Raw genomic sequence first — 21,276 nt, 5'->3', positions numbered from 1 at the left:
TTAGCAGGATCCACTCGGATTCCTTCTGCCGTCACAATATGTCCGAGGAAATTCACCTCCTTGAGCCAAAATTCGCACTTGCTGAATTTGGCGTATAGTTTCTCTGCTCGTATCGTCTCTAGGGCAATCCTCAAGTGCTCCTTGTGTTCCTTTTTATTCCTGGAGTATATCAGCACGTCATCGATAAAAACTAGGACAAACTTGTCGAGGTAGGGATGAAAAACACGGTTCATCAGGTCCATGAACACTGCTGGTGCATTCGTTAGTCCAAACGGCACCACCGTGAATTCATAGTGACCATATCTGGTTCGGAAGGCCTTCTTGGGCACATCCTCTGGCTTAATTTTCAATTGGTGATAACCTGATTTCAGGTCCATCTTGGAAAACACACTGGCTCCCTTGAGCTGGTCGAACAGGTCGTCGATCCTTGGTAAGGGGTACTTGTTCTTGAGAGTCAGCTTGATAAGCTCTCGGTAGTCTACGTACATTCTCATGGTCCCGTCTTTCTTCTTGACAAACAGTACAGGTGCTCCCCACGGTGAGACACTAGGTCTGATGAATCCATATAGGCCCAACAAGTCCGACTTATTCTAGAAGCAAAAGGCGTCAGCTCCACCTCCTGAATAAAGTTCAATTATTACGATTTTATTCATAATCTATGTAATTGATATCACAAATACTTTCTCCGTTCACAAAAAGTAGTTTCATTTTGCTATTTTGAGTGTCTATAAAAAATACTCTCATTTAAAAAATAGAAAGCTTTTATCATACTTTACCACTTTTTCTCCTCTCTTACTTTTTCTTTTTGCCTTTCTTATTTTATCTATTTTTTCTCTCTTCTCTCTCTTATTTTATTAATTTATCATTAAAATCCGTGCCATCTAAAAATGAAACTATTTTCTGTAGACAGGGGAGGGGGAGTATAAAACTTCTAATTGTTTTCAATTGGAAGAATTTTACGATGTATATTCGCCCTGATTATAATTAGCTCAATTTTTGTGGTTAGGTTGTAATATTAATTTAAAAGTGAGTAGTGCCCTCTCAATCCCATACAAAATGACTCATTTTTGTTTTTAGATTTGTTCTAACTAAGATCACTTATTTTTAAAAATTAAAACACATTTACATCTACATAATCTATGTTATCTTCTATCTTACTTTATTATTATCTCTACTTAACACAAAATAAAATTATACAAAATCTCATGTCTTCCAAGAAGAGGGTCTTCCTTGGGACGGAGGTATATATGTTAAAAGTATTAAATTAATTATTTAATCCAAACTATAATTTCACTATCCTTGGATTGAGAAATGGAAGCCCAATCTTGTCCTAAAAAAGTGAATTAAAATCCACAAATTTATTGATTAGTTTCCAATTGCACATCCCCCAACTCGTCACATGGTTATTTCAATCGGACATTTAAGCTCCACAAAGTTGTCTAAAATCTACGAGCATCACAAAATGTCTAACTCCAAAACATATGTAATTATTTTCCACTACTCAATCCTCAACCTCAGACCTCTCACTCTACATAGAGATGGTTCACTACTTAGATCTCTCCAAAGGGTCATTGCCCACCACACTATCATCGTCGTCGTCCGAACACTCGTCTTGAAGAATGACCGCGGACCCCTTAATAACGTCGAGCCATTTCTTGACCTCGAACTTCTTCTGCGAACACGATTTTCCAGAGCCTACCGTGGTTATCTCTATAGATTGGCAATACCAATTATCGAAACCGTCTAGCACGATAATTATGCTGCAGACGGGCCCACGTAAACACGGGCCTTTGCCGGCGAAGAGGTCCACTTCCCCGTGCCCAAAGTAGTTGTGGGCTGAGCCCATTAAGCCCCAATCTTTAAGATTAACAATGGGGAGTTGGGCCTTTGTGCTGTCGCTTAGGAAGAGGGTTAGGTTAGATCTTGTTCCAGCCAATGGGATGTTGCCAGTTTCCACATAGATGGTGTAAACACAATCTGTTGCATTTCCCTGCTCACACAAATCAACATTTTTCATAATCAATCAAATATTCTACTTGTACTGGACAATTAAGCTATACTTGTACTTGACGGTTAAGCTAGCTATTCTGATTTGAAACTTTTAGCCTCAGGCGTTAAACTTATTACTATTATGTTAAAAATAAATCAATACATTAAGATGGTATTTGATTTCGTAGATAAGATATCACTTCTTCTGTCCCACTATAAGTGAGACGTTTCTTTTTTACCGTTATTTTACGAAAACGATTATAAACAGTTAGAGTGAAGAGAAAATAAAGTAAGAAAATAATTTAGAAATGACTTTCTTACTTTACTTTCTATGCACCTAACTATTTATTATCATCTTTGTAAAACAACGGCCGAAAAGAAACGCCTCACTTATAGTGGGGCAGAGGAAGTACCAAGATATAATTTAGAATTAAATTGTGAGATTATTTTAGTTGGAAGGAGATTGACTATGACTAAATATCACATGATTATACATCTAGGATTGAGTTGTGGAATTCAATCTCATAAATCAAACATAGTACAAATTTAATATCGAGATATTATCTTGCAAACGGAACAACCCGTGAAGTGAGCTAGACACTAGCACATACATGTATTATTATGATATAAAGTTGCTAAGTTAATTTCTTAATGTGTTTTTATTTCTGTTAAAAATGAAAATAAAAGTAGCAGCAAAAGTAGAGTGATACTACTTACATATGTGTAGACGATGCAGGAGAAAAGGATAAGGAGTTTGAGGCTAAGATGTTTGATCTCCATTTTTCTGCGGATTCTTGTTTCACTAAATTACTGGACAAGTATATATAACTTGGTTTGCTCCCTACCTAACAAAAGGTCAAAAAAAAAAGAAATCATATATTTATCATTGGAGTTATTAAAATTGGGCAATATACTTGTCACTCTATAACTTCAATAGTAAGGATAAGGATATAGACTTTAGTTCAATTTAGGCCACATATTAAACTAGATATATATTATTTCTGCCGACGCCATATTTCAGATCAATGATTGCGTCCAAACAATCTACATACAGAAATAAACATAGTCCATTTCTAGGAAATGTTAACTGTTTCTGCGTTGGTGATTTACATGTAATAAAGTTTTGTAATTCGTATTAGAAGTGACTCACCCCTTAAAAGATCTTATAAGAAGGAGGATTATCCATACTTATATAAAGGAGTTAGAATTATTATCAAGTCGATATGAGACAAGATTTAAGAGTTTTAACACGGCCTCTTACGTGTGAGCCGGAAGGCACATCGGACTTCCATCACGTGGGTAGACAAGAGAAGAGATAAAGAGATAAAATCCATCATCGACTTGGGCCCGCTCTGATACCATATTAGAAATGGATCATTCACCCCTTAAAAGGCCTTATAAAGAAGGGTTATCCAGGAGCTATAATCATCACCAAGTCAACGTGGACAAGATTTAAGAGTTTTAACAATTCGAATTGTTTTGTCTCACATTTTTAGCGTTGTCGTCGATAATTTTTTTAGCAATTAAGGACTTTTAATGGCTAATTGAGTTTTGATAATTTAGTGTAATGTGAATATAAATTAGGGAGTATGATGTCCAACATTAATCACCCAATAATCGAATATATGATCTCATATGGATTATAGTTTAAGAGATCAAAGATATATATACAAAACTTATACAATTTCCAAACATTTTGTATTGAATTATAGTGAGCATATTGTAAATATATTTCAAATAAGAGTAAATTGTTTCAAAAGTCGTCAACTTTGCAAATAGTTTGGTATTTCTCGTAAACTTTAAAAGTTGCATGAAAAGTCATGAACATTACATTTGGGTGCCGATTTCCCGTGTCGGGTATTCCGGCCATCCGGGAATTGTGAGGTGGAGGAATCGCTACCCTACCTATGGAGGAAACACGATGGGATTGTAGATTGACGAATCGTGACCAGTTACATGTCGCAATGGAGAAGAAAGAGTTGAAATCTCGACGGGAATTGAGATTTTTGTCACAGAGAGAAGAGACATAAACCCTAAATTGATATATATTTTAATTTAATTGAAACTAAAAAACGACGTCGTTTTATTGTTCTGCCGGAGATTTTTCCATGTCACGCCTCCGGCGAGCCACGTAGGATTAGTCTTTGCCGGAAATGTACCGGGTTGGGTCGTACGGGAAATTTGCAACAATTAGTAAAGTTCATGACTTTTCATGCAACTTTTAAAGTTTACGGAAAATACCAAACTATTTGAAAAGTTGACGACTTTTGAAGCAATTTACCCTTCAAATAATGTGTTTTAGTTTTGATTTTGTTTCATTCATTGCATAGTATTTAATTTTTGTGAATACATACGTAAAGATGCGAATAAAAATGTATAGAACTAGATAAGTGATAAAATGCAAACTCTATATATTGTATAAACTTCGAACTATGATCTGGACCGTTAGAAAATGTTAACAGATGACAAAATAGTAACAACAAAAAATATCAACACAATGTTAATATATTGGTAATACAATATCAATTGTTGACACTAAGTTGATGTTTAATTTTAATCATAGTTTGAAGTCTGTACAATATTTGAAGTTTGTATTTGATTAGATTCCTTAAATAATAACAATTCATATGTGTAATTTCATGTATTGGTTAGAATATGGCTCTTCATCCATTATTTTAAGTGGACTATAGGTTCTAGTATTAGAATTTTCTCGAAGTGTGCAGAAAACCTAAATTGAAGAATAATGAAAATCATATAAGAACTTGTTAGAAAGAGGGTCACTACAACGTTGACATCAATGAACAACAAATTATGGGATATGTGAATTGAAATATGCCACCTCTTTATTGATTGATTGAAAGCCAAAAGACTTCCAATAACTTATACATATCAACATTATTTTTTCCAAGCATGTTAATCAACATATATAATGAGAATCACAAAATAAACCATATACTATATGTAAATTACAAAACCCTAATCATGATTAAAATCCACTCCTCAAACTGCTTAAAGGGGCTCTATCATCTTCACTTACACACTCATCTTGAAGAATGAGGGCTGATCCCCTATTGACATCGAGCCATTGCTTCACCTCGAAATGCTTTTGAGAACACGATTTTCCAAGAGCTACGGTTGTTAATTCAATAAAATCGCAATACCAATTATCGTAACCACTTAGCACGATTATTAGTGTACATATGGGCCCACGTAAACACGGGCCTTTCCCCGCGAATAGGTCCGTTTCTCCTACCCGAAAGTAGTTGCCGCCAGAGCCCATTAGACCCCAATTTTTGAGGTTGTTGATAGGGAGTTCGTCGTTGTAGCTGTCTCCGATGAACAAGCTTACATTCGATCTAGTACCGCCCAACGGAATATTGCCGGTTTGCACATAGATTGTGTAAATGCAATCTGAGGAATTGGCCTACATGGAGTCAATTAAAAAAATGTACTAGTTATGACTAAGTAAGAACAAAATATTATTGTTTACATATAAAAATGTGACATGCTCAAACAAAATATTAGTGTACATATAAAAGCAGTGATTAAGAGAAGTAGGTTGATACTTACATTTGTGTTGATAATGAAGGAGAATATGATAAGGAAACTGAAGATGAGATATATGATTTTCATGTTTCTTTGGATATTCTTATTATGTGTCAATTATTGGAGTATATATATTTAGGTTTTCCTCCTATAATTATATTTACCAAAAGTTGAAAAAATATTGAAATTGAAAGTGAACCTGTAACGTTGCACTCTATATAGATAATATGGATTTTCATTAAAGGTAGTCCACATATCAAACTATAAATAATCCTATTATCTAGTAAAAAAACATTTTTTTGCCCTTTCACTAAAAAGTGTTGTTATTGATTTGATTATTTATTTATTTTTTTGTGTCGAAGTGATTTCTCACGTTTTATTTTGTTGCATAACCGCTCGAGCTGTCATCTGATTTTCATTCGACAACTTCAGATTTAGGTCATTTTTAATACCAATAGTTTTTTACAAGAATATGATGGAGAATATATACTATCTCTATTCTATAAAAAATAAATATTTTTTTAGATTATCCTATTAAAAATAAAATATTTCTAAAATAGAAATAATAGTATGTCTACTTTTTCATCCCACTTACTTTATTCTCTATTCATTAACTTATAAAACAGTACTATAGTAAATTTCGTGAATTTCGTGTTGAAAAATAAATGTTCAAGGAGGATGAAATATCAAAATTTAAGTTCTAACATAAAATCCACAATATTTGTAACTCTTCATCGTAGCGGTACACCTAATTATCTCATCATAGATCAACATAAGTACATCTATCCACGTGGCAAGGAATTAACATCCAATTGGATTTAATCCACAACATTATTTGATTTCAAAGTCAAAAGAATACAAATTCTCATTCCAACTCCCCCCACGTTATTTATTTCACTGGACATCTATGCCCTCATTCATTATCTAAATTACACTAATACTTACAAAAAAAAAAATCAATAAAATTAATATCCATTCATCAAACTAATACTTCTTGGTACATTATCAATGAAGCAATCGTCTTGAATAATCACCGCCGTCCCGGCGTTGACGTCGAGCCATTTCTTGACAACGAAATGCTTCTGAGAGCACGATTTTCCAAACCCTACGACAGTTATTTCGATACCCTCGCAATACCAACTATCGTACCCGTCTAGCACAATTGTTAGGCCGCATACCGAAGCACGTAGACACGGGCCTTTCATGGAGAATAGGTCGACTTCCCCCGGCCTAAAGTAATGGTACGTGGACCCCATTAAACCCCAATTTCGAAGGTTGACCACAGGGAGTTCGGCCTTCGTTGCATCGTTCAAGAAGATGGTTATGTTAGAAGTGGTAGCGGCGTACGGAATGTTTCCGGTTTGCACGTAGATGTTGTAAATGCAATCGGAAGCATTGGCCTGATTTCACAAATCAAGAATTCCAATATATGGTTAACAAATTTGATAATTGTATAATGGAATTTGATATATAAGTCTAGAGGGAAAAGAGGGAGAGTTGTTTTAACTTACATTTGTGTGGACGATGAGGGAGTAGAGGAATAGGTGATTGAAGATGAGATGTTTGATTTTCATGTTTCTTTGGATTCCTTTATTTTTTTTAGTAGTATCGTAGTATATATATAATTTGGGTAAAATCGAAATTGGGTCGCAAATGTCACAATCATGCAGTGTAGATTTTTGGCGAAACTTCACGAGGGCCATTTTAATCAATAATACTCCGTTCATTTTAGAAATATAGTCTCATTTTGTTATTTTAGATATTCATATATATAGTCTTATTTCAAAAATAGAATTTTTTTTCATACCGCAACTACTTTTTCTCCTTCTATCTCATACTTTTTTTTCCTACTTTTTCTCTCATTTCTCTTACTTTACCAATTTTTCATTAAAAGAGTAAACTATATAAATGATACCCGAGCAATAAAGGAGTGAGAGTAATATAATGGACATATATGCCCTTGAAGCCAAAAAATTGAAAAATGATACTGAAGATGACTCACTTTCCTTTTTAGTTTATCCCAACTAAGATGACTCATTACCAAAAATTAAACCATCTTTTATCTCTACTTTATTCCTTATCTCCTACTTTATTCTCTCCACTTTACTCACAAAATAAAGTTGTATAAATTCTCGTACAGCTCAAGTAAAGAGTCATCTTCCTTGGAACGGAGGGAGTAGAAATATCTCAAAAATATGCAAAAGGACCCAAATGTGATTACCCCATTGTCTAGGTACTATTGGTAAAAATAAAATTTATTAGTACTGCAACAAAAGTGCAATTGCAATTGTCTCCAGATACCATTTATGTAGTTGACTCTATAATATAAATAAGAATACAAAAAAACAGTGATGTTATTGGATTTATGGTGAAACATGTACATCAGAAGACTTGCATAACAAATAAATCAGACGAACTGATTTGCTTGACCAATTATGAAATTAATTGTTTCTCATGTTAAACACATAATTACATGCCAGCAACACAAAATTTGTGCTCAAAGAATTAAAACCCTAATTCGTAAAAATACCACAATTTAGAATTACCAAATTGATTTTCCGAATAGTCGTTGATTGCTTGCTACATCTAAGCGTCATGATGCAGTACTGGACCATGAATCTTCTAATATGTTCCCCAATTCAGGTTATGACCTTTGGGTGAGCAAAACTTGTCAGAATTAAAAGCACCTGACTAGAAAGAAAACAGAACTTCAGTTCTATGAAAAACTGAATATTCGTCTTGCCCTAAGAAAGGGGGCACAAAAATAGGAAAGTGCATATTCTTGTGGGACAGACTAAAAAAGAAATAGTACATATTCTTGTGAGACAGAGTGAGTATTAATTAGGCCACAAATCTTCTATTTAGTCCTCTTTATATAGAGTTATAATGGACCTAATCAGGGATTCACAAAGGTTAGACTTGTGCCAAACTTGTTGGACTTTTACTAATTAAAATTGTGTTCCAATTTAATTCAAATCCAAATATATTATTATCAGCGACTGTAGTATAATAATACTGGTTCCCGTCAAACCACGTTCCTCTTTAATTTATATTTTTCATATTTAAGATAAAATATCCATTACTAAATTTAAGTCTATTATTGGACTTTAATTAATTAATATATTTTTTCAAGAGTTGTCTACTTCAAAAACATTGTTTATTCTGCGTGGAATAAATTTCAACCGACCTGGTTTTTGAATAATAAAGCCTTTTCCGAACTCCTTTTGAGGATATGATCAAACTGGATCCTCTCAGCACGTGATTCATTGCAATAATAATACTACCACTTGTATACATTGCTTGTCACTACACAAGTTATCAAGATTCTTGGATTACAAAAAAACCGCACTATTTGATAAATAAAAGTAATGCATAATCAATATCATATACTCAATATTATGTCAATATTGATTAAGAAATAACAATCGCTTGTCTTTCTGTGCATGGAAATAAAAGACTTATCTCATGTATTAGATATTTTCAATGTTATACCACATCAGTATCGTTAGTTTCCTAAAGCAAGGAAATTGGCGGACTAACACTTCAAGGTTAGGCAACTATGTTTTACCTCTGCAAAGAACCGATGGCGTCACCTTTTCTAAACGTCGTTCACGGCCAATTAACTATGCAGAATTATTAAAGTTGTTTGCTTATACATTTAAATGTTTGAGAAACATCTTATAAATGCATAAGCAAACACAATGCGATAAACTTATTTCTTCTCGTCTTGGGTTAAAATTAGATTTTAGAGTTTATTGTATTTGTATACAAGCAATTCTATTTATACAATAATGACACATCATTTCGCTTTGTTTCAGATTACCCAACTAATAGAGTTTTTGTATATACAAGCAATTCTTTTCAGAGACGGATTAAGTATTATATTTGTGAAAAATAGAAATGAAACACATGTTATTAAGTCTTTTATGATACTCCCTCCGCCCCTTTAAGTGATTTATAATCCTTTTGGGAACGTCCAAAGTTAAGTTAGTCCTTTATTTTTTTGGCACACTCTCTCTTACTTTTATTTCTACCTTTTCATTTATCTTATTTTATTATATCCATTTAACCAATAAAACTCTATTTTTTTAAAAACTCGTACCAAAAAGTAATACTCCCTCCGCTCCCCATTAATTTTCCACTTTTGAAATTTTTGTCCATCCCCATGAACTCCCTACTTTCACTTTTTACAATAAATGATAAATAGGCTGGACATTCCACTGACTCATTTCACTTATATTTTATTATGAAATTAATATATAAAAGAAAACTCATACTCCCTCCGTCCACCATTTAAAGAACTCTTTTGTCATTTTAGTTTGTCAACGATTTATAAAACCGTTTACTTTATTCCACTTTTAATATGTGGATCTCACATCTCACCAACTTTTTACACTCACAATCTAATATAAAACTAATACTTTAAATAGATCTCATACTCCACTCACTTTGTCCTTTTATTTTTCTTTCCAAGTCAAATAAATTTTTAAAATCTGTGATAACTGGCTCTTTAAATGATGAACAAAAGGTGTATTTCATTAATTTATTCAACTTATATTTCTTTATAAACTCAGTATTACAATTAAAAAGGATAATTAACGAGGGACAAGAGGAAGTAGAACTGATAACATCAGACTTGAAATCAATCACCAAGATTTCGTTTTCATAGATCTTGAACAAAAAACATTTGGATAAACTTTGTCCAACGGACCATTTCACCCCTCGCGAAATCACGCAACAAATTAATCCCTTTACACACAATAAGGTCATTCCCGTCCTTTCACACATTCATTTATTCCCTCCAACAAAAACTAAAACCCACACTCACAATTCGGATGCAATCCATTTTTCAAAAACCCACAAATCCTGGGCCGGGAAACCCGACCCGAACATAAAACCCGGCCTCTCTCACATCAAATCACATCACCGCCACAAGCCTCGAATCGCCGCCGCCTCTCTTCCCATACGACTCGGAGCAGAAAGTCCTAACCGCAGTGAGCTCATACGGCGCCGTATCGGTGGCTAGCCACTGCTCCACGGTGAACTTCCTCTGCGCGCAGGCCTGGTGGACTCCGGTGGTGCTGACCTCGACGTAGTTGACGTACCACCCGTGACCCGACCCGGACCCGTCGGAGGTGAGATTCATGGCGCAGACCGGCCCGGTCAGGCACGGGCCCCTGCCGCTGAAGATGTCGAGGTTCCCTCTCTCGAAGTAGTTGTATCCGGCGCCCATGAGCCCGCCCCACGCCTCCAGATCTCGGATCCGGATCCCGTACCCGCCCGCGTCGTACAGGGTTAAGCTGATCGACGAATCGGTGCCGCCTTTGATGATCGATCCTGTTCTGACGTACACCGTGTAAACGCAATCTGGTTCATCCTGCATTTTGTGGATTCAATCGAATTCGGCATTGTTTCTAATCAGATCGATCGATTGACCGGAAATTGAAGCGATTGGCGATAGATCTGAACTTGTTTCAGTAGAGAGAGAGAGAGAGACTTACTGATTTGCATATGGTGAAGATGGAGAGCAAGAGGAGGAGATTGATGAAGTGGATGCTGCGCGCCATTGATGCTTGCTGTGGAAGGAAGCCTCTGGTGTTTTTGGTTTGGGTGAAGTGTGGGAGTGTGTGTTTATATTAAGATGAATTGAAAGGGAAAATAATGGAAAAGGTAAGAATAAATAGGCGATGCTGATTCACTGTTTGGAGCCAGATTTTTATTTTTAATTTAACGGAGTAGTATTTAAATATAAGTACTCCCTCGGTCCCGCATTACTCGCACCTTTCTTTTTGGGCACGGAGATTAAGAAATGAGTGATAGAAAAAAGTCAACAATTACGGCTGTAGAGATAAATTGTTACTAAAAATGGAAAGAGTGTAAATAACTTGGGACGCCCAGAAAGGAAATAAGTGCAAGCAGTGCGGGACGGAGGGAGTATAATGCTGTTTGAATTTTTCATGTGATTTCATCTGATATTTTTGTCTCCTAATTTTCGATCTACTTCTTAGGGTGTCCACTATAAGGTGGACACGCCCAATAGCCCCGCCCCAGTTTTTTGTCCATAGCCCCGGATTTTTGTCCATAGCCCCAAAATTCTATTTCCGCCACTATAGTGGACACCTCCAATAGCCCCCAAATTTTATAATCAATTTTCATTTTAAAAATAAAAAATTTTGCATGCGTCGACCGCCGCGCCGGAAGCTGCGGCCACTATGACCGCCGCGCCTATAGGCGCGCCTCACCCCCACCAGCCGCGTCCTCGCCCCGCACGCGGCGAAGCCGTTTCCGCCCCCCTCCCCCGTCCTCAGGCGCGGCGGCCACCCCAGCCACTATGACCGCCGCGCCTCCCGCCTCGCCCCACACCCCTCTTCGGCGACCGCCGAGCCGCTCCCATAGTGGACACTCTTAAATTGCATGTGGATGAAGCAGAGATATTTGATGAATCCGCAATTGGATGACGTGATTTTCTGATACCACTGCAGAAATTAAAAAATTAATGGAGTATAAAATATACTCCCTCCGTCCCCCAATTTGAGTCACTCTTTTCCATTTCGGGCCGTCCCCGAATAAGAGTCACTCTTCCCACTTACCATTTTTAGACATCAAAATTACCCTTTATTACACAAAAAGTCAAAGGAGCCCCACATTTCACTACCTAACTCAATTTATTACACCACATATTCAAACTTTTCCTTAAAACTCGTGCCGAGTCAAAGAGTGACTCAAATTGGGGGACGGAGGGAGTAATAAGTAGAAAAGAAAATAAAATTTTTATAAAAACACGAGGAAACGAAGAAAATAAACCTTTTGACTCATTTTAGAAAGAAAAAAAAATTGGGCTTGGTGAGCTTAACGGCTTGTGCTGCTGTGTTGTGCACTACATATGAGTTGGATAAATATCGGAATTAATAAGATAATGTTGCAACCTAAATGCTGTTTTTAAGCAGTATTCTTTATTTTAAAAAATAGTTTTATCATTTTTTTATTAGAGCTATAATTTGCTTTTTATAATTCAGCATTTTAATATGGAATCCTAGAAATCTTCCTATATCGGCGACTTAATTAAAGAGAGATCGATAGTTGTAGATAAACGCAAAAAATAAAAAATCAGACTAAGCCTACAAAATTTAATACATTTAATTTGAATCCTTCAGTTCGATAGTCTCTTGACTTTAGCATAGAGTATTGATACATCTTTGTTAGTTGATAAACTCTAGACGTGCGTGCCGTTTAAAGGTCACAACTACGAGTTTTTAATAAATTAATTATGCATTTCTTAATAATTTGTCAATAATGAGTTTGATCATGGTATTATGAATATTAGATTATTGATCCCACACTAATTGTATGAATATAATTTGATTTCCATCGTCAATTTACTACTCCATCCGTCCCATAAAAATATGTACACTTTCCATTTTCGTTCATCCAACAAAAATATGTGCTTTCCATTTTTAAAAAGTTATATTAATTAAATAATAATTTACTAGGTCTTACTATTCACTAACTCTACTTTAACTATCATTCTCCTCCTATCTCATAATTTATCAATTTTGTCTTAATTTCCATGCCATACTTATTGTCCATATTTTTATGAGACGGAGGGAGTAGTAGTACTATATTTGTCACATTGAAATAGACTTAATTTCCTTTTTTATAGTCTATATTCATTTATGAAAATTTTATCGTCTTTTATTTTACCTTAGTACTATTTACCAGCTCCATTATCCACTACTATATTATTTTAGCTATTTTTTTCTTTTTATTTTTTACTTACTATATTAAATTTTTTGTTATTACCAAATGACTTATTTTTATAAGACGAAATGGAATATTAAATTAAGAAAAGGAAATTATATTAAATAGGAGTAATTGTTGGTTCGCTGACATTGAATGGTATTAACATGGACTTGAATTCAGACCATACTACTTTAAACTTTTGTGCTAATAAGTGGAACTGGCTTATTAGTTATTAAGAGAATCAAAATTAGAAAAGCTATTTTCGCTCAAAATTGTCCTCGAATTTGTGTTGAATCGCTGAGTTTCAATTTGGGATTAGATATTCGAATGGGATGATGTTGGCTGGTTATTCGGTCGGTTCAATCAATTAACCGGCGACCAAAAATGTTACAATTAATAATCGAAATTGACATCAATTAACCAAAAATGGGATGGTGTTGGCTGGTTATTCTGTCGGTTCAATCGGTTAACTGACACCCAAAAATGTTAAAACCAATAACTGAAATTGACACCGATTAATGGTCTATTCAGTTACTAACCGGTTGGCTTTAACCTACTCGGTTCTTTAGTTACCCAACAATAATCAAAACTAACTCAAAAATTCAAATTTATCACATATTTTTCCTACATGGACCAATTGTTCTTGAATAGTAGAACCACATAGTTTTTCCACTTCTTCTTGCAAATCTGCTCCTATGAAACCAATTGCACTACATCTACGGGCATAGTTTCTTACTGCTTACATGCATTCGATGTGGGCAAAGGCAGATCCAGCCCTTTAGCAAGTGGGGCATTTGCCCCTCCTCACCTCTTCCCCTCCATTATGTCTATACAAATTTTTCATGTATATATGTAAAACTATACTACATGGTCCTCCTCAAAAATGAAAATTTTATTCATTTTGCCTCTCCTGCAATGAATTTCTGGCTACGCCCCTGATGTGGGACAAGGGATGTAAGCAATAAACTCACAAAATTTTGAATGTAACTTATTATGCCTACATCTAATTAAGTACTCCAAACAGCCTTACAATTTACTTGAGTCTATCTGCTTCTTTCAACAAAAGTGGAACTTGAATTTTATAAAGCTCTTTGCAATTTATATAACGTGTATGTGAAATTATAGTATTCGTAGAATACTTTTGTTACATATATAAAATTTTATTTGAGTTAAAAGAAGATAAATGTACATAAATTGTAGTACATGTGCTTAATACCTCTAAATTTTAAGTTTAATTGTATTATATTACAAATTAGTTTTTATTATTAGTAATATTATTGCAAAAAAAAATATAATATGGAAATTTTATGACAAAGTTTTAGTATGATTACGAGTTCAATTTGAAATAATTATATAATATTCAATCAAATAGCATGTGATAACACTTAATTCTATAAAAAAAGGTCCAAAATGGGCATGCTAACACAACATACCAAAAAAAAAACACATATATATTTATATTGCATTACCACCCAAAGCAATTGATAACCACCATTCCCATGCAAAGAAAGAACCCCCCATATTAGGCCATCCGCAATGGGCGGACGATGGCACGCCCGATGGCGCGCATCGTCCGCGCCATTCATCGTCCGCCCCCACTGTGGGTGTGTGGCATAGGCCGCGGACGATAGTCGCGGCCTATGCTTCGGGGCGTGACTTAAACCGCGGACGATGGCCATCGTCCGCGACATCGTCCGCCCCATTGTGAAGGCCGCGGACGATGGCACGCGGTTTCGTTTTTTTATAAATAGCGTTCATTTGTAACATTTCATTTCACACGATTTCATCTTCGAAACTTACATTTACATAATTACTACAAAATGGATTCAAGCCCCAATAGCCCTACGTTTAGCGGAGAGGCGCATTGGCCGGGTACAGAACCCGGCGATTATCGTTCGTTCGGCGATAACACCCATTACGATCCCGATTTCAGTGCGGAATCGTATGGGTTGTCTGATATAGAGCCGTTGCCGCACCGCCCAACCGCATCGGCCGATCCCGCCCCCGCAGCGACCGGTGCCGCCAAGGGGAAGGTGAAGCGGAACCGGCAGCGGGCGCAGAAGTTGCCGCCTCCCGGTGACTGCGATGAGTGCGCGCGGTCACAGGGGAGCGGCGAGAGCGTGCACGACGTGCGCTCTAAAGCGATGTTGTCGTACCGGTCGATGTTCGGCGAGTTCAAGCACGAGGCCATCTGGGCGCTCTTGAGGGAGAAGCAGAAGTTCCAAGGTGGAATTCTGCACACTGGTGCGCCGAAGAGGACGAAGGTCACCAAAGCTGGTGACTACACGAGCAGCGGCAGCGGCACTAACTCGGTTGACCTCAACCGGACGTACGTGGATGAAGGGAGTTCCGGCACACCGGTGTCCTCCCGGCGTCCTCCCGGCATCAAGGCTGCGAAGGCCAAGGGGAAGGTGACCGCGACGTCATCGTCGACCGCTGCCGCCCCTGTTCCGGACCCGGATGAGCTCCCGACGCAGACGGCCACCGCGTTTGCGTCGTTAGCTACAGCGTCGATGGCAAGGACGATGTTGCAGACGCACAAGGCCCTCAAGAATTGCACCGACCCCGAACAAGCCGAGTATCTCCGTGCATTACTCGATGAGTTGCGTAGGAAGTTGGGAATTGACCCCACTTAGTTTTTTTCTTTTTTTAGTTGAATGGTGTAAATTTTTTTTTATTAAAACTTCGCCGCTTGTTATTTAGTCGCTTTTTTTTACTCGTTACGTGTTATTTGAAAACAGTTAAATTAATTAAACAAAACAACAAAATGATGATGTGGCGCGTCATAGGGCGCGCCTTAGGGCGCCCCACTGCAAGTGGAGAAGGAGGAGGATAAAAATGCTGACGTGGCGCCCTATAGCGCCCCACTGCTGATGGTCTTAGTAACTTCCGATACTCATACCAATCTAGCACCCAAAACTCTCTCCATCATCCTCCGCTGCCGCTCTTCTCCCCCCAATGGAGAAGCGGAACCGGAACCCGTGGCTGACGATGAACTTGGCGGGGGCGCGGCCTCGCTGGAGTTCAAGGACCGGAGGGTCGCGGTGGGGAGGGCGCCCGCCGCGATCAACGTGAACGACGAGGGGAACGCAAATTTCACGGTGTGCCTGGCCGGGAACGGGACGGCGGCGCTGCCAGCGGCGGCGGCGAAGGAGAGGCTGGGAAGTGACGGGGAGAAATTCATGGAGCTGGCGATGGATTTGACGGTGGAGGCGAGGAGTTTGTTGAGAAATGAGGAGTTGAAATTGCAGATTTTTTGCGATTTGAAGGTTAGGAATTCGTTGGCCAAGAATGCCAAAATTTCGTGGCAAAGTTGTGTAATTGGTTTATAAAAGGTTTGGATTGATCTATATGTGTTACATGTACATTATTGTTGTGATATTTTGTTTTATAACATGATAAATGTACGTTTGAGATGCATGTTTTTATATTTCTAGAATTAGAGACATTTAAACCGATTTTGTTACTACTGTTTTTGTCTTGAAATTTTCTTCTCTTGTCCATATTTGGACTTTGAATTTTGTAAAAGCTCATATAGAGTAGGTTGTATTTTGAAAGATAATCATCACCTAGCATTTGCCGATTTTTGTATGTCTCTCTTTGCTTTTTATATTTATTTAAAATTGAACAGGAATATCTCATTATATATGCCTGTGATAAAGTTATTATTTTGCTATCTTTGAAGAAACTAATAGTAATATGGTAGTTTTAATTTATGTACAAAGCTCTGAGAGCATTGGAAGGGCCCTTCTTTCAAAGGTTACTTTTTTTAATTATTACATCCATAACAGCATTTTATCACACTTATTCTTAAGGGCCTATCTTCCTAGAATAGAAGAGCCTATCACACTTTCTATCAACAAGGAAAGATTACAGAGAATTATCTACTCCGAAAAAGTAGCACAATTAGCATGTAATTGATATGTGATTGATTCAACTAGGAATAGATTAATTCTCTACCATATTTACATCCTCTCTCTACCTATAAGAGGATGAACGTTCTGTACAAAATACACACAGAAATAAAGAATGAAACCTTCCTCCTAATATCTTCTCTTCTCTAAATCCCTCCATTTTGATATGGTATCAGAGCGGGCCCAAGTCGATGATGGATTTTATCTATTTATCTCTTCTCTTGCCTACCCACGTGATGGAAGTCCGATGTGTCATTCCGGCCCACACGTGAGGGGGGATTTAAAACTCTTAAAAAACTCTTAAATCTTGTCTCACATCGACTTGGTGATGATCCTAGCTTCTCTATATAAGTGTGGGTAAGGTGATGATTCTAGCTTCTCTATATAAGTGTGGATAACCCTCCCCTTATGAGGCCTTTTAAGGGGTGAGTGACTCATTTCTAATATGGTATCAGAGCGGGTCGCCGACTGTGGGTCATATTTAACTGACCCAGCAGTATATCTAGGCTGAAACCGAAAAAAATGACTGACACAGCAGTTGGGCTGGAAATTTGGGCCAGTGGTCCAACCGATCAAAAAAAAATTAGGCCGATTGTCCAAATCGATCATAAAAAAGTCCAACCCCTCCAAGATTCACCTTGAAGGGTTTGAGGGAGGGTGTTGGCAATTGAAACATAAAATGAATATAAAAATATCCCACATCGGTGTACACAAAGAGCTTAATCCACTATATAAGTCTCATGGGCCTCTCCTCCTATCACCAATTGGTTTTAGGATGGAACTTATGGATTTCTATCATGGTATCAGAGTCTAATCCTCCTATCATCATTCTCCTCCTTTCCTCACCGTCTTCCACTCCCGAGGTAAGCCCCAGTAATAATTCTCAAGTTAACGAGACTAACAATGTGAGACAGGAAGATGGTGGAACTGAAAGTGAGGGGGAGACCAGTGGAGGAAGTACAGATAAGGATCAAGCGGTGGATGCAGACACAGGATTATACAAGCTGCCCTACAGACAGACGAGGGGAGTCCCACCCAAACAGTACTCTCCAGAATGGCAGGGTCGTCGAAAGCCCAGATATCCTGCAGCCTATACTGTGATTGGGCAGCTGACTGAGATGGCCAAGGCCTTTGAGGCAGCCCTGTATGAAGATGAGGACATACCGCGTTCGGTTGAAGAAGCTATGAGACACAAACACTGGAGAGCAGCAATGGAGAAGGAAATGGAAGCCTTGATAAAGAATCAGACCTGGGAGAAACACGTCTTGCCTGAAGGGAAGAAACCGGTAGGATGTCGATGGGTGTTCACCATCAAGCGCAGGGCAGACAGATCGATCAAAAGATACAAAGCCAGATTGGTGGCTAAGGGATACACTCAGACGCATGGGATAGACTATGATGAGACCTTCGCTCCGGTCGCCAAGATGAGTACTGTAAGGGTGCTGCTTTCCGTAGCCGCATGCAAGGACTGGCCACTGCATCAATTTGATGTGACCAATGCTTTCCTACATGGAGAACTGAAAAAAAAAATGAAGAAGTATACATGGAAGCTCCTCCGGGCTACTCTGGAGAGTTCAAGAATGGAGAAGTCTGCAAATTGAAGAAAACTCTCTACGGTCTCAAACAATCTCCTAGAGTATGGTTTGGGAGGTTCTGTAAGGCCATGACTTCCGCTGGATTCAAATAGAGCAACTCTGACCACACATTGTTCTTAAAGAAGAGGGGGGATAAGATCATGTGCTTAATCATCTATGTTGATGATATGATTATCATCGGAGATGATAAGGAAAAAATCGAGAACCTGAAGAGAAGCTTGTTTCAAGAATTTGAGATGAAGGATCTAGGAGCAATGAAATACTTCCTAGGGATCGAAGTTTTGAGATCAAAGTATGGCATTTTCCTTCGTCATAAGAAGTACGTTCTAGACCTGTTGGCAGAGACTGGCCTACTTGAGTGTAAACCGGCAGAAACCCCAATCATACTAAATCATGGATTGAAGATTAGAGAAGGAGGCAAATTGGCTGATAGGGGGAGATACCAGCGCCTGGTCGGAAAATTGATCTATCTTGCGCATACGAGGCCAGACATAGCCTATGCTGTTGGGGTAGTAAGCCAGTTCATGCATCAACCCCAAGAAAGTCACATGGAGGTAGTGATAAGTCGTATTCTAGGCCTTGGTTACTGGTCAGTATGATGTGCATAATTGACTATATCTGCAAAACAGTTGCTCAAAGTGTGCAAGTTGAGTGTTCTAGCCAGTAGGCAAAGCTTCAGATACTTCAGGTGAAAAGGGCGTCAGAACGATTACATACTGACCAGTATGCATGCAAAAATTGCTCGAGATGAAGAAGAAGGATAGCTGGGACTGATCAACCACAATTAAGGGCAAAGAAGTCATCTCGCCACGAGGTTTTACCCTAAAATCAAGGGTAAGCCTCCCTATAAAAGGAAGTCACTTGGAGAGTCTCATTCCTCGCCGCAACCAATGATCACCTGAGTTCCAGAAGTTTGGAGTTCCAGACGTTCTCATCTCAGTCAGCAAGATCGTAGTTAGAAGTTCCATCGCCCGGAGTGGCAGAAACAATCTTTATTTCACTTTCGTAGTTTAAATTGCTTGTTTTTCTTTACACTGGATGCTTTGTTGCTTTTAAATTCTGCCGATTGGAAGTACTTCGTTTGAAGATCCGAACATGTTTGATGCTAAGAAGCTATTTTCTGTTCAGTTTACTTCGCCGATTTCTTTTCCCTGCCTAGTTAGTGTAGATCTAGCGTTTTCGGTTATCTCTAGTGTTGAATCGCAATTTTTAGTCTAGTAGTTAAATTCTCTGAGTTAGTGAGTTTGTTTTCTGTTTGATTGCATTTGAAGATAGTTTCATGCAAGGTTCAGTTGATTGTTTCATATCATCGTTCATGTTGACCAGTAGGCAGAGTTTCGATTTCAGTGTTTGATTTTTGATTTGGAATCTTTGATTGTAGATCTGATTTCATGAGTTATTAATCTGTGTTTTAATGGTGCCGAATCTGGTTTGTTTTCTGATTTTAGTTTGTGTTCGTTGAAGAAGATGATGTCCATATCAAATGTTGGGGACCACTTGCTTTTTAAATGCTTTTTGCTTTTCGTCCTTCACTTTTAATTATACCCTGCAGACCTGTCAGCCTAGTCACCACAACTACCACTACCTTCTGATATTCCGTTTAGCCCAAAATAGAAACCCAGTAATTTTCGAATATTTCCGTTTCACCATGTCCACGTACACCGTTGCATATCAGAATATTTTCACACCCCTAGCCAGTAGGATACCACTTTCAATTTCTTATCTAGGTAGAGACTTAACCCAAGCGTGGTAGTTAACCAAACCCTCCAGAATATCACCACAATCACTTCAACCATCACCATCTCTGTGGGATTCGACCCCTACCTTCATTATACTACCCAGTAGAAGAGGGTTGAGGAATTATTGATACCAGGTTTTAGGCTTAGCAGGGGATTGTTTCTTCCTGATCAGTAGGATACATCCTTGTTTGAACGACACCTACACAAACCTGCTCTTTCAAATGGCGCCGTTGCCGGGGATGGATGGCGTTATTAGTAGCTATTGTGCGTGATACTTTGGCGTATATATTGTGGATAACTTTTTCTCTTTCTTTTTATTTCAGTTTATGAGAAGCAGCTCGGCTCCTGACCAGTGGAGGCCGAAGATACTTCAGCGAGGATCTATACTCGTAACCACTCGATCCGGCTTGTCGAAGGCTTTGTCTGACTTAGGTTCGAGTAGTGATGAGGAGCAATACACCATAGAAGGACCAATACCGGAAGAGATACCAAGGATAGAGGAAAACCCGAGAAGGATGGCCGCTCAAGGAGAAGAAGATCCTGAGATCGGGACGCTGAACGCACATACCGAGGGAGAACCACCTCAAGCCATAGTTGTGACCCCAGGGCAAACTGCCTGTGTTGTGAAGCCTCATGTGATCGCAATTCTGTCTACATACTGCGAGAAGAGTTACGAAGGGCCTTACGAGTTCCTTCATGAGTTTTTGTAAGATTTGTAGGGCGCAGAGGAGGCCAGCAGGGGCGACCGAGGAT

The 21,276-nt window shown here is 38.1% G+C and overlaps 4 protein-coding genes across 4 annotated transcripts; all 4 read right to left on the bottom strand.

The window, feature by feature from the left end:
• Nucleotides 1-1,325: 1,325 nt before the first annotated feature.
• On the bottom strand, nucleotides 1,326-2,856 carry LOC121770749 (PLAT domain-containing protein 3-like). The gene is made up of 2 exons (XM_042167517.1): nucleotides 2,707-2,856; nucleotides 1,326-1,990 (listed from the first exon to the last, which is right to left on the bottom strand). The coding sequence occupies exons 1-2, from the start codon at nucleotides 2,767-2,769 to the stop codon at nucleotides 1,547-1,549; spliced, it is 507 nt and encodes a 168-aa protein (XP_042023451.1). The 5' UTR covers nucleotides 2,770-2,856; the 3' UTR covers nucleotides 1,326-1,546.
• Nucleotides 2,857-4,806: 1,950 nt separating this feature from the next.
• LOC121771196 (PLAT domain-containing protein 3-like) lies at nucleotides 4,807-5,632 on the bottom strand. The gene is made up of 2 exons (XM_042167977.1): nucleotides 5,560-5,632; nucleotides 4,807-5,413 (listed from the first exon to the last, which is right to left on the bottom strand). Exons 1-2 carry the CDS (start codon nucleotides 5,620-5,622, stop codon nucleotides 4,976-4,978), a joined length of 501 nt encoding a protein of 166 aa, XP_042023911.1. The 5' UTR covers nucleotides 5,623-5,632; the 3' UTR covers nucleotides 4,807-4,975.
• A 704-nt stretch (nucleotides 5,633-6,336) lies between these two features.
• LOC121771191 (PLAT domain-containing protein 3-like) lies at nucleotides 6,337-7,110 on the bottom strand. The gene is made up of 2 exons (XM_042167975.1): nucleotides 7,047-7,110; nucleotides 6,337-6,935 (listed from the first exon to the last, which is right to left on the bottom strand). Exons 1-2 carry the CDS (start codon nucleotides 7,107-7,109, stop codon nucleotides 6,501-6,503), a joined length of 498 nt encoding a protein of 165 aa, XP_042023909.1. The 5' UTR covers nucleotide 7,110; the 3' UTR covers nucleotides 6,337-6,500.
• A 3,061-nt stretch (nucleotides 7,111-10,171) lies between these two features.
• On the bottom strand, nucleotides 10,172-11,195 carry LOC121769921 (PLAT domain-containing protein 3-like). Its single transcript, XM_042166703.1, has 2 exons — nucleotides 11,037-11,195; nucleotides 10,172-10,912 (listed from the first exon to the last, which is right to left on the bottom strand). The coding sequence occupies exons 1-2, from the start codon at nucleotides 11,100-11,102 to the stop codon at nucleotides 10,454-10,456; spliced, it is 525 nt and encodes a 174-aa protein (XP_042022637.1). The 5' UTR covers nucleotides 11,103-11,195; the 3' UTR covers nucleotides 10,172-10,453.
• Nucleotides 11,196-21,276: the final 10,081 nt, after the last annotated feature.

This window comes from Salvia splendens, chromosome 16 (genome assembly GCF_004379255.2).
Source record: "Salvia splendens isolate huo1 chromosome 16, SspV2, whole genome shotgun sequence".
Lineage (NCBI taxonomy): Eukaryota > Viridiplantae > Streptophyta > Magnoliopsida > Lamiales > Lamiaceae > Salvia > Salvia splendens.
This window is presented reverse-complemented; position numbering and strand designations above follow the sequence as displayed.

Excerpts from the sequence above, each read along its gene's own strand:
- LOC121770749 (XM_042167517.1), bottom strand. The coding sequence starts at position 2,769 with ATGGAGATCAAACATCTTAGCCTCAAACTCCTTATCCTTTTCTCCTGC. Across the intron at positions 1,991-2,706 it reads CCTGCATCGTCTACACATAT|GGAAATGCAACAGATTGTGT; the intron begins GTAAGTAGTATC and ends TTGTGTGAGCAG.
- LOC121771196 (XM_042167977.1), bottom strand. The coding sequence starts at position 5,622 with ATGAAAATCATATATCTCATCTTCAGTTTCCTTATCATATTCTCCTTC. Across the intron at positions 5,414-5,559 it reads CCTTCATTATCAACACAAAT|GCCAATTCCTCAGATTGCAT; the intron begins GTAAGTATCAAC and ends GACTCCATGTAG.
- LOC121771191 (XM_042167975.1), bottom strand. The coding sequence starts at position 7,109 with ATGAAAATCAAACATCTCATCTTCAATCACCTATTCCTCTACTCCCTC. Across the intron at positions 6,936-7,046 it reads CCCTCATCGTCCACACAAAT|GCCAATGCTTCCGATTGCAT; the intron begins GTAAGTTAAAAC and ends TTGTGAAATCAG.
- LOC121769921 (XM_042166703.1), bottom strand. The coding sequence starts at position 11,102 with ATGGCGCGCAGCATCCACTTCATCAATCTCCTCCTCTTGCTCTCCATC. Across the intron at positions 10,913-11,036 it reads TCTTCACCATATGCAAATCA|GATGAACCAGATTGCGTTTA; the intron begins GTAAGTCTCTCT and ends CACAAAATGCAG.